General features: G+C 42.4%; 1 protein-coding gene across 5 annotated transcripts; it reads right to left on the minus strand.

Moving 5' to 3' along the window:
- Nucleotides 1-1,013: 1,013 nt before the first annotated feature.
- Nucleotides 1,014-13,965, minus strand: LOC148686740 (transmembrane protease serine 12-like). 5 transcript variants are annotated; one of them, XM_088661364.1, is made up of 6 exons: nucleotides 13,736-13,965; nucleotides 11,380-11,581; nucleotides 9,827-10,083; nucleotides 7,665-7,807; nucleotides 1,710-1,812; nucleotides 1,016-1,560 (listed from the first exon to the last, which is right to left on the minus strand). In XM_088661364.1, the coding sequence occupies exons 1-6, from the start codon at nucleotides 13,833-13,835 to the stop codon at nucleotides 1,433-1,435; spliced, it is 933 nt and encodes a 310-aa protein (XP_088517490.1). In that variant the 5' UTR covers nucleotides 13,836-13,965; the 3' UTR covers nucleotides 1,016-1,432. The 5 variants fall into 5 exon arrangements, with proteins under 5 accessions (XP_088517489.1, XP_088517490.1, XP_088517492.1 ...); XM_088661363.1 differs by lacking the exon at nucleotides 1,710-1,812 and having other exon boundaries at nucleotides 1,014-1,560; XM_088661366.1 differs by lacking the exon at nucleotides 1,710-1,812 and having other exon boundaries at nucleotides 13,012-13,955.
- Between the last annotated feature and the right edge of the window lie 608 nt (nucleotides 13,966-14,573).

Below are 14,573 nucleotides of genomic sequence, written 5' to 3' on the forward strand. Positions count from 1 at the left end.
TATTATGGTCATCATTATCTTTTAAAATAATTATTTAACAAGAGACCATTTATATTTTCTTGCAGTGGAGGAGGGAATCCTTGGATGGGTTTTCCCTTCCACTCACTCCCCTAGGCAGGACAATACAATTTTATTTTATTTTGCTTGGCCATGTTCTCCTGTTTCTAGAGGTTTGCAGTTACGTCTTTGGCATGCTCATCTTGGTTGCTCTTGAACATGAGGTCTAATTTGTGTAGTGCTGCCTAGTGCAAGGGATAGACCATCTGAGGATCCCGTCCATCCCTGGCAGAAAATGAAGCTTCATGGCATCTACTATTCTGTCACAGAAATTAAATCTACTGGGCCCTGCACATAGGTAACAGTCTTCACACAACCGCTTGGTTCAATGATTTGTGTGTATATTTAAAACAAATGAGTGACTGCTCCTCTTGTTCTCAGTAATAAGGAATCCAAATTCAGTATATGGAGAGTTATGAAGTTTTAAAGTGATACAGGCCTTTGTTCAACCTTAAAAAATACTAGCTTACCAAACTTTTTCAGTAAAAGACACCACACTCAGAAGTTCACCTTTAGTGTAAAGTCTAACACCTACCGTAGTCAGTATTTAAGAGATTGTACCCTACAACAGATGCTGGTGGTTTTGTTTTTAAAAGATTAACAACAAAGCTGCTTAGAAGAAATATGGTGTGATTACATTGCAATAGACAAATCAGCAGAGGGAGCCATGATTTAAGATAAAACTGTCCAATACTTTAGTCCCAACTTCTTCAAAGCACTGTGGATTTACTTTAAGAATTCAGCACAATGAATTTTGTTTGCAGGATAGATCCTTGAAAATGTGATGCTTATATTTAACAGTCGCTCTTCATTTGAGTGAGGAAGTGTTACAATGGAGTATGTGTATACAAGTATACAAGTATAACAAGTTATATTTTAAAGTGCTTTGTATATATGACGACATCTGCCATCTATCATAAACTTTGATATTCTAGCATAGAAATAAGATGCAGATATTGTGATAGTACTGGTTTAATTCTGAAAATTCTTCTATCAAGACAAAAACATTTTTATTGTGTACTGATTGATCATGTTCATTTCTTCTTATTTTTTCAACTGTTAATTTTCATATTTTATTTTGAAGAGTTGATTTCATGATGTGATTTACAGACCATTAAAGACATATATTTTAAATAAAATCTGATACATACGTATATTTAATTCATAAGGGGGGATACGATAAGTTTGTTGATAAAAGTGAAGAATTTTGCTTCCAATTTTGCAATCCAAGTTCACTCTAGTACAATGGAGAGAGACTTTGCCTCTTCATAGAATATAAAAGACTGTCCATGCAACAAGACAACAGATTGGAACCCATCGAATGCTCACATTGGTGGTCTTAGCAAGTAAATGTGCATCTATCCAATTTCTGTATTTAACTGTACGAACATAGATTCCTGGATATCTTGGTCGGCCACAACCAAGCCCAAAACTGGTGATTCCTATCAGATAATACCTGGTAACATTTCGAAAATAACACATCAAAGGTCCACCGCTGTCTCCCTAGAACATGAAAAAATATGGTACCCTGAAGTTTTAGGAAACAGGATTGGGATCCACTCAATCTTGAGTTATGTCTCTCATGAACTATCAAAAGAAAACACAGTTTTCTAGAAACAGTACCTCCAGAAAGCCTGAATTGGGTATCTTACCTTGGTTTCCTTGCTGACACAATTTGATCATGGATGCTTTAGGATTTCCAGCAACAGTTTCAATAAGACAGTGTGGTGTAGTGATTAGTGTGCTGAGAAGGATCTGAGAGACCAGAGTATAAATCTCAAATCAGTCATGAAGCTCATGAGGTGACCCTGAGTCATTCTCTCAGCGTAACCTATCTCACAGCGTTGTTGTGGGGAGAAAAGGAATAGGAGAAATCATGTACACCACCCCTTGGAGGAAAGATGAGAGATACATGTAATAATATAAGGAAGTAATAAGCTGACCCTGAAAATCAACTCAAGACTCAAAAGGGCTATTTTATTTTAGCTATCAGAGCAAAACATGACACAGGTGGGGGACAGCACCATCCTGCTTCCATGTTCGTCCGTTTTGGATGGAAGCAAAGTGGTCCAATGTGTTCTGAATGGAAGGAAATTAACATCCTACCTTTTCTGCAAAGCTCCTGTACTTCTATCAATAACCCTAAACTTTGGTGATCAGAACGCCAACAATCCTAACCCCATTATATACCCAAATGATTGCTGCATTCTAAAGGAGTGACTCTTGCACATGCCACTTCATCAGGGGACCCATTCATATGATGTTGGAACCTACCCTTTGGATCTCGCTGCTATTACAAAGCAAACAAGCACTGTCTCTATCATCTTTTTAAGCTTTCTAAGTGGAGATTTTTATCCCAGTCTACATCTGTTTTTATATATGTTGTTTGTTGTTGTTTAGTTGTTCAGTCGTGACCCCATAGACCAGAGCACGCCAGGCACTCCTGTCTTCCACTGCCTCCCGCACTTTGATCAAACTCATGTTGGTAGCTTCAAGAACACTGTCCAACCATTTCATCCTCTGTTGTCCCCTTCTCCTTGTGCCCTCAATCTTTCCCAACATCAGGGTCTTTTCCAGGGAGTCTTCTCTTCTCATGAGGTGGCCAAAGTATTGGAGCCTCAGCTTCACGATCTGTCCTTCCAGTGAGCACTCAGGGCTGATTTCCTTCAGAATGGATAGGTTTGATCTTCTTGCAGTCCATGGGACTCTCGAGTCTCCTCCAGCACCATAATTCAAAAGCATCAATTCTTCGCCGATCAGCATTCTTCATCTCCAGCTCTCCCTGCCATACATCACTACTGGGAAAACCATAGCTTTAACTATGCCAGGGGTCCCCAAACTACGGCCCCCGGGCCGGATGTGGCCCAATTGGCCTCCCAATCCGGCCCGCGACGACCCCCGCCGCCCGCTGCCTGCTCTTACGGCGCGTGGCGGGTCGGCGATCTTCAAAATCGGCAAAAAATCGCCGAAAATCCTTTGTGCGCATGCGTATGGGCCTCTCCCGACCCAGAAGAGGTCATTTCCGATGCACTTCCGGGTCGGGGGAGGCCCATACGCATGCGCACAAGCGATTTTCGGCGATTTTTCCCCGACCATGTGCGTGTGCGCATGCGCACGGGCGCGCACTCCCCCGCCCTCCGGCCCGCTGCCCGCACACTCCCCTGCCCTCCGGCCCGAAGCCCGGTAAGTCTGGGGACCCCTGAACTATGCGGACCTTTGTTGGCAAGGTGATGTCTCTGCTTTTTAAGATGCTGTCCAGGTTTGTCATTGCTTTTCTCCCAAGAAGCAGGTGACTTTTAATTTCGTGACTGCTTTCACCATCTGCAGTGATCATGGAACTCAAGAAAGTAAAATCTACCACTGCCTCCATTTCTTCCCCTTCTATTTGCCAGGAGGTGACGGGACCAGTGGCCATGATCTTGGGGTTTTTTGAAGTTGAGCTTCAGACCATATTTTGCGCTGTCCTCTTTCACCCTCATTAAAAGGTTCTTTAATTCCTCCTCACTTTCTGCCATCAAGGTTGTGTCATCAGCATATCTGAGGTTGTTGATATTTCTTCCGGCAATCTTAAAATAATTTTTATTGAAGATTTTCAACTTAAAACATTTATCATAACATCATAACATAAAAATATAAACTACGGAAAAAAGAAAAGAAAAAAGCATACAAAAAAAACACAGAAAAGAAAAAAAGAAAATTTTAAAAAAGAAAGCAAAAAGAAAAATATTCAATCTTATCTAATATTCTTTACATAACTTCAACTTCCCCGTCCCTCCCTTCCCGAGTCCATTTTAATCCAAACTTCAGCAGTTTTCCTCATTTAACATATTCATCTAATACTACTATCTAAATCTTCACATAATTAATTAATTTTTAAATCCTATGAAATTCCCCTAAAAATATTCTATCTATAAAAACCCCTTAGCCTATAAATTCCCTTAAAAAATTCCCAATTATTAAATCTAATAACCTAATTCTTGATCTATTACCCTTATTTTTTAATACCCCCCTCCCTCCCCTGGCTGACAATTCCCTGAAAACCCCGACCAGCTCCTTATAACGATCCAATTTCATACCATTTAATCCATCCCTTGTTTAAAATTCCTTATATCTTTCACCCCACTCCATCTCTTGCCCACTTCAAGCCCCACTCTCCACCTCTCCTTCTGTTGTTCCATTTCCTGTCCCCAATTCCCATTCCCATCTTTCTTCTTCTTGCCCCCCCCCCCAAAAGCCAGGTCTTGTTTTGATCTTTTGTCTTTGCCTGATTATCATTGACAAGAATCTGGTCTCCCTCTCCCACTGAGAGGCCAGGATCCTGAGTCTTTTCTTGGACTGGAGCCTTCTGAATAAAACCAATGTCCTTTGCAGCTTCTCTCACAAGTTGCCCAGGATTCAAATTTTGCGGCTCATCTTGAACTATTTCCTTTACTTCTTTTTCATATTTATCTTCTGCATCCTTAACTTGTAATTCCAAAATATCCTTTGGGGGAGACAATTGTAACACTTCTTTGAGACTCTGTGTCTGTCTTCTATAGTCCTGCACATCCTCCACCAATTCTTGGAATTGTTCTAACAGATATTGCTTACTGTCTTTGTTCGATTGAGGACTCATTGTTTTGTCTACCCACATCCTTTGTGTTCTCAAATTACAGTGAGAGGCGTGAGCTGCTGTTTCCAAAGGCGGTGCACTGTTCTCACCCAGATTACCTTCAACACTTTTATTTAAACTTGATCCTTTACTTGTCTTGTAAAATCCAACTTCACTTTTTACTTCCAAAGTCTTTTACAGCACGAATCCCACTATTTCAACACCTAATTCAAAAGTTCAAGAGTTCATAGTGATAAATAACTTCCTAGCCGGTGACGTCACAATGGTGGCTGGTCTTTGCTTCCAGGCCAGGTTACCGAAGGGCTCGTTCAAGGTAATTTTAAGATTTTTGCAGAGATCAACAAAATTAAATCTCCTTCCCTTGGCTCTGCCCCACAGGGAAGGGGTTCAACTTAATTTTTTAGCGGATCTCAAAGTCCCGTTCCAGCATTTTAGCTGCAGGTTCTGTGACTGCTTAGTTATCTCATGGGGAGGGGGAATGACCTCTGTTTCCTTTTTAGGTTCCCCTCCCAGGGCCAAATCTTCTCCAATTTTTAATCCGGAAATTTACTTACAAGTCCAATCTTTGCTTGAAGGTATCTGTCGCTCAATTGTCACCGGCACGGAGCTTCACATCCCAGAGGAAGCAATCTACCCAAGGCTCCGTCCCGCTCTGCCTGCTCTGGGCGTTCCTAAAAAGGTGCTTACCGGGCAGCGAGCGGGACTCTGCGGGGCTCAGCTGGGTATCGCGTCCCTGGAATGCTCGATCCAGGGGGTTCTCCGGGGGGCCGCGGTGCTCTCACGGCTCCCCCCCTCTGGGGCACTAGGGGCCTCGGAGACCGAGGTTTCCCCCACCGGTCGGCAAATGGCGGCAGACCGGAAGTCCTCTTCCGGCAATCTTAATTCCAGTTTGGGATTCATCCAGTCCAGCCTTTCGCATGATGAATTCTGCATATAAGTTAAATAAGCAGGGAGACAATATACAGCCTTGTCATACTCCTTTCCCAATTTTGAACCAATCTGTTATTCCATATCCAGTTCTAACTGTAGCCTCTTGCCCCACATCTTAAATCTTCGTCACATCTTAAATCTTCAATAAGTTCCAGAAGTTGCTTTTGAAAGTCCAAGTCAGATAATGTGTCTACTGTCATCCTGCTCATCTCAAATTTCCTGGGAAAGCAGAGATTACTAGACAGAAAATGGCGTAGTTCTTATTTCCAAAGTTCAGAAACAAAAGTTATGTCTGATCTGGTTATTCTCATTTTTAATCCTTCTTCATATCTTAAAAATCTTGTGAGCATTTATGAAAAGAGCATTGTCCAACTTCATGTACACAGACTTATATTTTGTGCTTTCTTCACTGCTGACGGTTTCCAGCCTCAAAGAGGCAAGCAAATTCCTTTCTATTATGATGTCATAATGGCGGTTCACTGATCCCTCCAGGGACCCGACTCCAGTTTTCAGGGGGACTTTCCCCAGACCAGAATAAAGATATTTACAGGGATTTTGCTAGTTCAATCCTTCTCCCCTTTACCCTGCCTTAGGGGGAAGGTTTCAGCTCCAATTTTTGATAATTGAATGCTTCCTGTCAGTCTTTCTGGCTTCGGGCAAATTAACTGCATCTCGATTCACTCAATGGGGGAGATTGACTTCCTCTTTAAATCTCCACCCGTATCCAATAAAAATTTATTATAAAGTCTTTTTCTTGACTTATGGTGTCCAATGTTCTCAAATCCACCTAATTTAGAAGATTCCACCGCTCCAGGCTGCTGGCATGGAGCTTCGCGTTGTGAGGGTAGCAGTTTAACTCAAGGCACCCCATCTCCACTCCTCTCGCTCTCAGCACCCTTACCGGGGGACAGAGGAGACCGAAAACGGTGCAGCTGAGTCCCCACGTCCCCAGAACGCTCAATCTGGGGCTCTTTTGGGGGTCCGTATCCAGTGCTTTACCAGCTGCACTGGCTCCTGGTGGAGTACAGGATCAGATTTAAGGTGCTGTTTTTGACCTTTAAAGCCCTATGTGGTTTAGGACCCTCATATCTATGGGACCACCTCACCTGGTATGCCCCACAGAGGAACTTAAGGTCCACAAATAACAACCAGCCATAAAGTGGTTAGATTGGTCTCAACTAGGGCCAGGGCCTTTTGAGTACTAACCCCGACTTGGTGGAATGCTCTCTCACAGGAGACCAGGGCCCTGCGGGATTTGACATCTTTCTGCAGGGCCTGCAAGATGGAGCTGTTCTGCCTGGCCTTTGGGCTGGACTCAGTTCCTCCCTTATGGTTTTGAATTGGGCTACTTTAAAATGAGGCTGCATTTTAAAAAAATTAAATTTAAACTGTATTTTAACCCATATTTTAATTGTTTTTTTTAACGTCTTATTGTAATTTTACTGGTGTTAGCCGCCCTGAGCCCGGTTTTGACTGGGGAGGGCAGGGTATAAATAAAATTATATTTATATTTATTATTACTGCATCATCATTATTTTAATATTACTATTCACCGGTAATATGTTTTAAACCTCAATGGTTTCTTTATATGATCCTTCAAATCCATATTAGGAAAGAACATACCCTTTTCCCTCCAATTCCCCTCTGCCTTTGTATTTATTTTCCTTTCTTCAGTTGTGAATTTTCAGTCAGGAACTCATGTGCTGTGTTTTTGTACTGTGCCTCATGCATATTATGTGCTTTTAGAAATAACTGATTGTGCTGATTTACAAGGTGAAGTTATGTTGCTGCTTCAATTTTATTGTGATGTTTCTCATGTCCCATTTTCTCACATCAACTAATTTCCCTCCAAAATGTATTAACTACTTTGGTGCTACTTTGACATAGCAGTGAGTAAGCCTGGACAAATAACTGCATGACAGCATGTTTTGGCAATATGTCTTAAAATAAAAATGATTCATTTTCCCCTCATTTACCAGCAACGTTGATATATTGCTTTGATATATTAGTCAAGCAACTACATGACAGAATGTTTTGACAACTTATTGTATATTCTCCATTTTACCTGGCAGCTATCAACACGTCCAGTCATAGAGCCAGCACAAAGCATGTTTTTTGTTAATCTCCCTGCATACGAGTCATATCTATTGCATTTTCTCAGCGGAAAAACATCTACCTGAGCTTCTTGTAATATTAAATTGCCATCACCTGAAAGGAAAGCACAAAAACTGCTGGAAGAATGCATTTAACATTCTGAAACAAGGTTGTCGGGTATGCAACGTGGCTGGGTAACCGCTTAAGCTAGTCTAACGCTTAAACTTAATACACCAGGTTTGTATTTCCCAAGTAGGTCTATGTTTTCAGAATAAGGCTCACAAATCCTTACTGAACTTGTAATGAATTCTGTTTGCTAGCCATCGCAGGCCCCATGTATATATGGAACTGTGTATGCTCTACCTTGAGATTTGTGTCTTTGTGTTTTAATTAGAGTATTTTGTTTTCTTCATAGTTAATTATTCTATGATTTCAGGTGTTATTGAACTTGTTTGTATTGTTTGTTGCCTTATTGGTTCAAGGTTTGAGGTATTAATTAAAACCAGCCCTTCAGTGTTCCCCATCCGGCAAGGCTGAATTGAAATAAAGTGCATTATCAGTACATAAGCGTCTGCCGGGCTTGATTAATACATTTAAATATAACCCAGTGGCTTACCCAATTCGGTATGCCTGCATCAGCTATGAGTCATAACAAAATATAGATGCTTTGTAAAGGTAAAGGGACCCCTGACCATTAGGTCCAGCTGTGACCAACTCTGGGGTTGAGGCGCTCATCTCGCATTATTGGCCGAAGGAGCCGGCGTACAGCTTCCAGGTCATGTGGCCAGCATGACAAAGCTGCTTCTGGTGAACCAGAGCAGCACATGGAAATGCTGTTTACATTCCCGCTGTAGCGGTACCTATTTATATACTTGCACTTTGAAGTGATTTCGAACTGCTGGGTTGGCAGGAGCAGGGACCGAGAAATGGGAGCTCACCCCGTCGCAGGGATTTGAACCGCCGACCTTCTGATCGGCAAGCCCTAGAATCTGTGGTTTAGCCCACAGCGCTACCCGCATCCCATATGCTTTGTAGCCTAGATCAAATACCTTAAAAATTAAAGTATAATTTTCTCAAGTGCACAAATCTCAGGCAAGTTTTGAAAAAGCAGAGGAGTGACTTTCTGAGTGCTTACCATATTTCTGAAAAGTGTAATAGAGATGAATACTTGGCAGGTTCAAGGCACAAGTACATATACTGCCCTCATATGATAAATGTAGAAAGCATGACAAATATTTTGTCTAAGCAATAGATCATATGCAAAGAACCTTTGGCCATCCAGATGATGAACTACAACTCCCATCCTCCTCTGCCACTGGCCATCCTGGCCAGGGCCAATGGGAGCTGCAGTTCAGCAAAATCTGAAGGGTGTGTCTGCAGACCTTGCAGAATCCAACTTTTCTTAGTGCAGAAATTTGATGCTCCCAGAGTAAAGTTTTATTTTGTGTTTTCTGACCTTGGTTATAAGCTGTTAAATATTTTTTATCATGCTTAAGTTTAAAATGCTGCAAGCTTACAAAGATTCATAAGCACAGCTAAAGAATTTATAGACTCAACAAATGACACTCTTTTTTCTGGATTAAAAAAGCAAATACTTCTGAAGAAATCAGTCCAGTTTGTTCATGGTTAGCAGACAAGATTAAAATTTTACATCATTACTGCTGACAAAAAAACTGACTCAGGGTTAGGGCTGCTAATATTGATAACCCTTCCTGAACACCTGTTTTACAGTTCAGTGCCCAGAAAAGGTGATGAGCAAGAAACATTTCACAATTACATTAAATACTTAAAAACTTTAATTGTACATTAAAAATATAAAGAAAGGGTACGAAAACCAAATTAATCATCACGACTAACAGAAATTCCTTGTGTACACTAACGGGCAAACCAAACCTAGGTTTACCTCTTCGTAATACACCATCAAATGGCAAATAAGCTTTTTGAAATAACAGCGCTGTCAACTTTCCCTTTTTTTGCGGGAAACTCCCTTATTCAGCGCCCTTACTTTCATATCCAGGAGTTGACAGCACAATAGGATTTTCTTATCTTCAAATCCGGAGGTTGACAGCTATGGAAATAATGAATTCTCACTCTTAACAATAGTTTAGTTTAAAGGCAAAGTAGAAGATTTACCTTTCTCCTTTGTGCTTCCCCAGCCAGCTATGTAACATGGGTACGGGTCAGTATCATCTTCAGGTAAGCAGATGGGCTGAATATGATTGTTATATTTTACATGTTTTATTAGCGTAAACATGGCAATATCATTATCAATGGTTTCTGAATCATAATCAGAATGGATGGTGATTGTACTGATCCGGCGCTTTCGAGTATAAGAGTTTTGTTTATGAAGATGATGCAGGGCAATGACAGCCCTCCAAAAGGCTGCGTTCCTAGGACAGAATAAAATAAAAAATAGAGTCAGTAACTATTTTAGAATAGTAACTTCAAGCTTGGTGTAAAACTAGCAAGCATGGAGCCAGAGTCAAATGGTGAGGGAATGAGAAAGGCTTCTGCAGTAATAGTAATATAACCAGTAAAAGTGTATATGCATAAGAGGAATCCTGCTAGATCAAACCAAATCATGTCCTATAACAGCCAATCAGATGGATGCCTGCAGGAAGCTCACAAGCAGAACCTGAAAGGTGACTGCCCTCTCCTACAGTTGCTGCTCAGCAATTGGTACTCAGTTATACTGCCTCTAAATCTGGAAGCAGCATGTGCCATGCTCAGTATGACTATTCACAATTGATAGACATATCCTCCATAAATTTGTCTCATGCACTTTTAAAGTCATCTAAGCTGATATGCCTCACATTGACCAAAGCAATCTTGAAACATGCCACAATAATTCCATTTACACACAACTCCCAAAAAATCTTATCATGATGGACTTATCAATAAGCACAGCAACTTTATAAGTCGTTTGCCTGTCTCTGCCAGGACTCTGCCTCTGGACTGGTCTTATGATAACAATTATCCCTTCTCCAATGTGAATCTCCAGGTCACCAAGATCTGCAGGCGAGACCTTCCCAGCCCAACTGTCATCTGCTGAGGTCCATCTTGCTTTAAGTACGGGATATTTTCCCGTTGTGCCGTTGACCCTTTGGAATCACCACTGCTATGAAATAAGACAAACACCAATAGAGATGTGCTCATGGGGCTTGTTGAAAAATGGTTCTCTCAGATCATTTGTATTAGCTACCGGTAGCTCGGTTTTTGTTTGGTTTTTTGGGCGCTGCTGTTATTTATTGCTTTAATGTATTGGTCTTAATAACTCTACTGTGAACCATAATGAAATTATCTAAATAGAAGATAGTATATAAATAAAATAAAAATGGAAGCTACAAGTTGGATTCAAGTAACTCGGAGCACTAGTGGAAGCCAGTGCAAAAATGTAAGTGTGAGAGGTCTGGAAGCTCAGCGCCAAGGGGAGCAGAGAGGAAGAGCACCAAGAGATTAAACTATATATTATTAAAGAAAACATGCTATGTTGTTTGGTGGAAAAAGACTTGGGGAGGATGAAAGGAGAAATGTATTCCTGAAGTCCCAGTGTCCCATTTACTCTCCCACTCCTCCTTGAAATATGTCCCCCCCATGAATTCTGAATATTCAGCAAGTGCTTTTAAAAAATCAGTACACCTTTCTCACACCTAAAATCGCAAAAAAGATTTAGAATAGATACATGCCTAAAATTTTTAACGCAGTGTGCTGCTGTCAACACCGTGTTGTTTGTAATTAAACTTCCACCACACAGATGGAAATATCCTAGGCCAATGGTATAATGCTGAAGGCTAACTTGCCATGGCCAAGATCCAACCATGGCATCGTGTCCACCTACAATCCGAGTCTCTGTTACTTTCTCATCCATAAGAGGCCTTGTTCCGCAGTCTAGAAATAAAAACACAGATATACTGATGAGATGCCATGAATTTAAATGTTCTGTTAATACACTCTATTCCATTCAACTGAAACAAACTTAAAAGTAGATTTAAAGGGTCCTCGTTATAAACCAACAAGTTTGCCGTAGCGCTTCTGTCTCTGGACCACTGGGAGAATTTATGCAAGACTGCAAACTTTTGAATCACTTACCCCTTTGACACACGTTGTGGATCCCAATCTGGATTTTGCCACAGAGTGGACTGGAATTGACCCTGGTTGGACGTGTTAGCACCTTTGTTATGCACCCACGCTCTGGACCTATTTTCTGTGGCTGGTCTTTATATATACCATTTAGAAATGCAAATAATTAAGTGGTATATAAATGGCTTAAATAAATAATAAAGCTAGATACCATTTCTTGGTGAGGGACAGGTTAAGAAATTCACAGATGATTAGGAATTCTTTAGGGAATTGGTTCCCAAACCTCTCACTTCCAGACACCGCGGTGGGAGTGATGGTTCCCCCCTGTAAAGTTGAGGGATTTTCTGACACCCCTGTTGAGGTCCTGGTCTCAGTGTGGAATGGCAAGGTGTCTAGGGCCATCAACGTGATCATCCTTAAATGCCCACTCCGACATTGTGGAGCCCACCAGAGTTTTGGCACATGCTTCAGATGATGAAACGCTATGAACAATGACTGGACTGTGTTGTAATTTTGTATGTTATTACCCAAAGGTCCTAGGTTGGCAATATACACAATCCAAACCAAAAGTTAAAAATTGAAATTGAAACACTCTAAAACAATATATGGAACTCAGTAATAAATGAAACCATCAGCAACAATATAATTTCAAAGGTTCCATGCCACTACTAAAGGAGAGACTGTTCCAAAGAAGAGCAGCCACTGCAGAGAAAGATGGTCCACAGACCCCTATTCCATAAGCCTCAAGGCTTCCCACGTAGATTTTAAAATTAATGCAGGTCACTATGGGAGGAGGCACACTTTCAGATATTTGGAGCCTAGGGCATTCAGGTTAACTTATAAATTTGTACAGCTTAAATTAGGCCTGGTAGACAATAGACAAGCAGTGCAATTGTTTCAGAATTTATGTTAGAGGATAGCCTGGGGCATTCAGCTTGAACTCTGGCATCAGTTGCAACTTCCAGACCATTTTCAAAGGCATGTAGGGCACATTACAATAGCCCTACTTGGAAATAACCAGACTATGAAAACCTGTGGCCGACCAGGGCTTCAACAGCAGCACTAACCATGTGAGTCAGAAAATCCCATGAAACATTCAGGAATCCTTTGGATTCCGTAAGTCTCCGGGGTGGACTATCTTAACCTCCCACCCCTGCAGGGGGATCTTGCTGCTACCAGTCCAAAGCACACCAGAAAAATATTCATCCATGATAAAGTTCACCACAAATCAACAATACCTTCTGTCACAAAAATCAGATCTGGGGTATGCCCCACAACATGAGTTGAACTTGAAGCTTGATGTACTGACAAACCCCATGGTTGTCATGGTGGTAATGAAATCCTCCGTGGGCCCAGTAAATGCAGTCTTCCAACGCAAAAGTGAAATGTTATCCAACATGACCTCAGAGACCACCTCAGCTGGGCAGTGGGATGGGTAGTACATCAATAGTATCTTATTCTATCTTGAGGGCCGAAAATCCAGCAGCATCTCTCCCCTGGCCTGGCCTGGCCCTGCACCAAGTACCCTGGGGGACAAAGCTAGGATACATATGGTCTGCTCAGCTAACCCACCTGGGTCTCAGTAATACATGCCACCTTGCGTACCCCCATGGAAAACAGATGACTTATTTGGACTGATCTGGCATCAATTAACATCACTACTAGGGCAAAGGGTTTGCCAACATATTCACCCAAACTCTGAAGATTGGAGGTTAAAAAAAAACCCCGCATTTATCAGACTCGTGAGGCCGCGATGGGTCCTTCAACGGGGACCCCAATGACGGCGGCAGATCCTCCTCACGGCGGATCTATAGGCCTCGTCTGCCCGCTCGATTTGGGAGCAAATCCCAGTCCTCTCGGAGACTTTCCGAAGAAATCCCCGCCCCTCCTTCCTTCCACCCCTGTACTTTTTTGGCGGCGCGGGGAACGTGGAGGAGGCGGCGGGGGGGAAGCTGGGCTCACCCTCCATGGGCAACAGAGACGTCACGTTTCTGGGCGTGTTGAGCAGCCCTAGGAGTGCCAGCAGAGAGGCCGTGGCTGCCCGGACGAGCTTTCGCAGCATCGTCCGTCGGCGAAGCAAAATGGCGGCCGCCGCCCCCGCGGCGGGAATAACGTTGCGGCGGCGGCGGCGGCGGCTCGCGGGAGGGAAATGGAGCGATGATGGCGCGCAGTTCCTTCACTCGTTCTGACAGAACCTTTTGCTGCTTTCTCCCTCACAAACACCGAACGCATACACACACGTCTCGCAGGGTTCTGGTTCTCCTCGAGGGGAGATCATTAGAGGAGCTGAGGCCAAGAAAGAACGCGGCTGAAGGTTACCCGATTAACATACCGGTAGGTTAGGGCCATAGGATCAGTGCTGGATTTACCTATAAGCTAAACAAGCTATAGCTTAGGGCCCCGCTCTCTTGGGGGGGGGGCTATAAAATTAAAGGAAAAAACCGTGGGTGTACATTTCCAAAATATACGATAAAAACCAAAACAAAACCTACATACAGCAAGTGTTTTGTGTTGTGTAGGCTCCTATGATGTGAGTAATGGGCCCCACCTGCTAGCCTGCTCCCTAAAATATCACTGGTTTGCTCATTTCTATATATAGGGTGCCTACATCCTGCAAGTGCAAATGGCTTTAGATACCTATTGGGTCCATAAATTACCATGTAGCATCTATTCAACAGAAAAAACGGCGACAATTTGTTGACAAAGGACAGCTGGACATATAAAGGGCCCCATTACCTTCAGTAGCTTAGGGCCTCATCAAACCTAAATCTGGCCCTGCATAGGAGCCAACTCATTTTGC

The sequence above is a fragment of the Zootoca vivipara genome, chromosome 2 (genome assembly GCF_965207765.1).
Source record: "Zootoca vivipara chromosome 2, rZooViv2.hap1.1, whole genome shotgun sequence".
NCBI classification, from domain to species: Eukaryota; Metazoa; Chordata; class Lepidosauria; order Squamata; family Lacertidae; genus Zootoca; species Zootoca vivipara.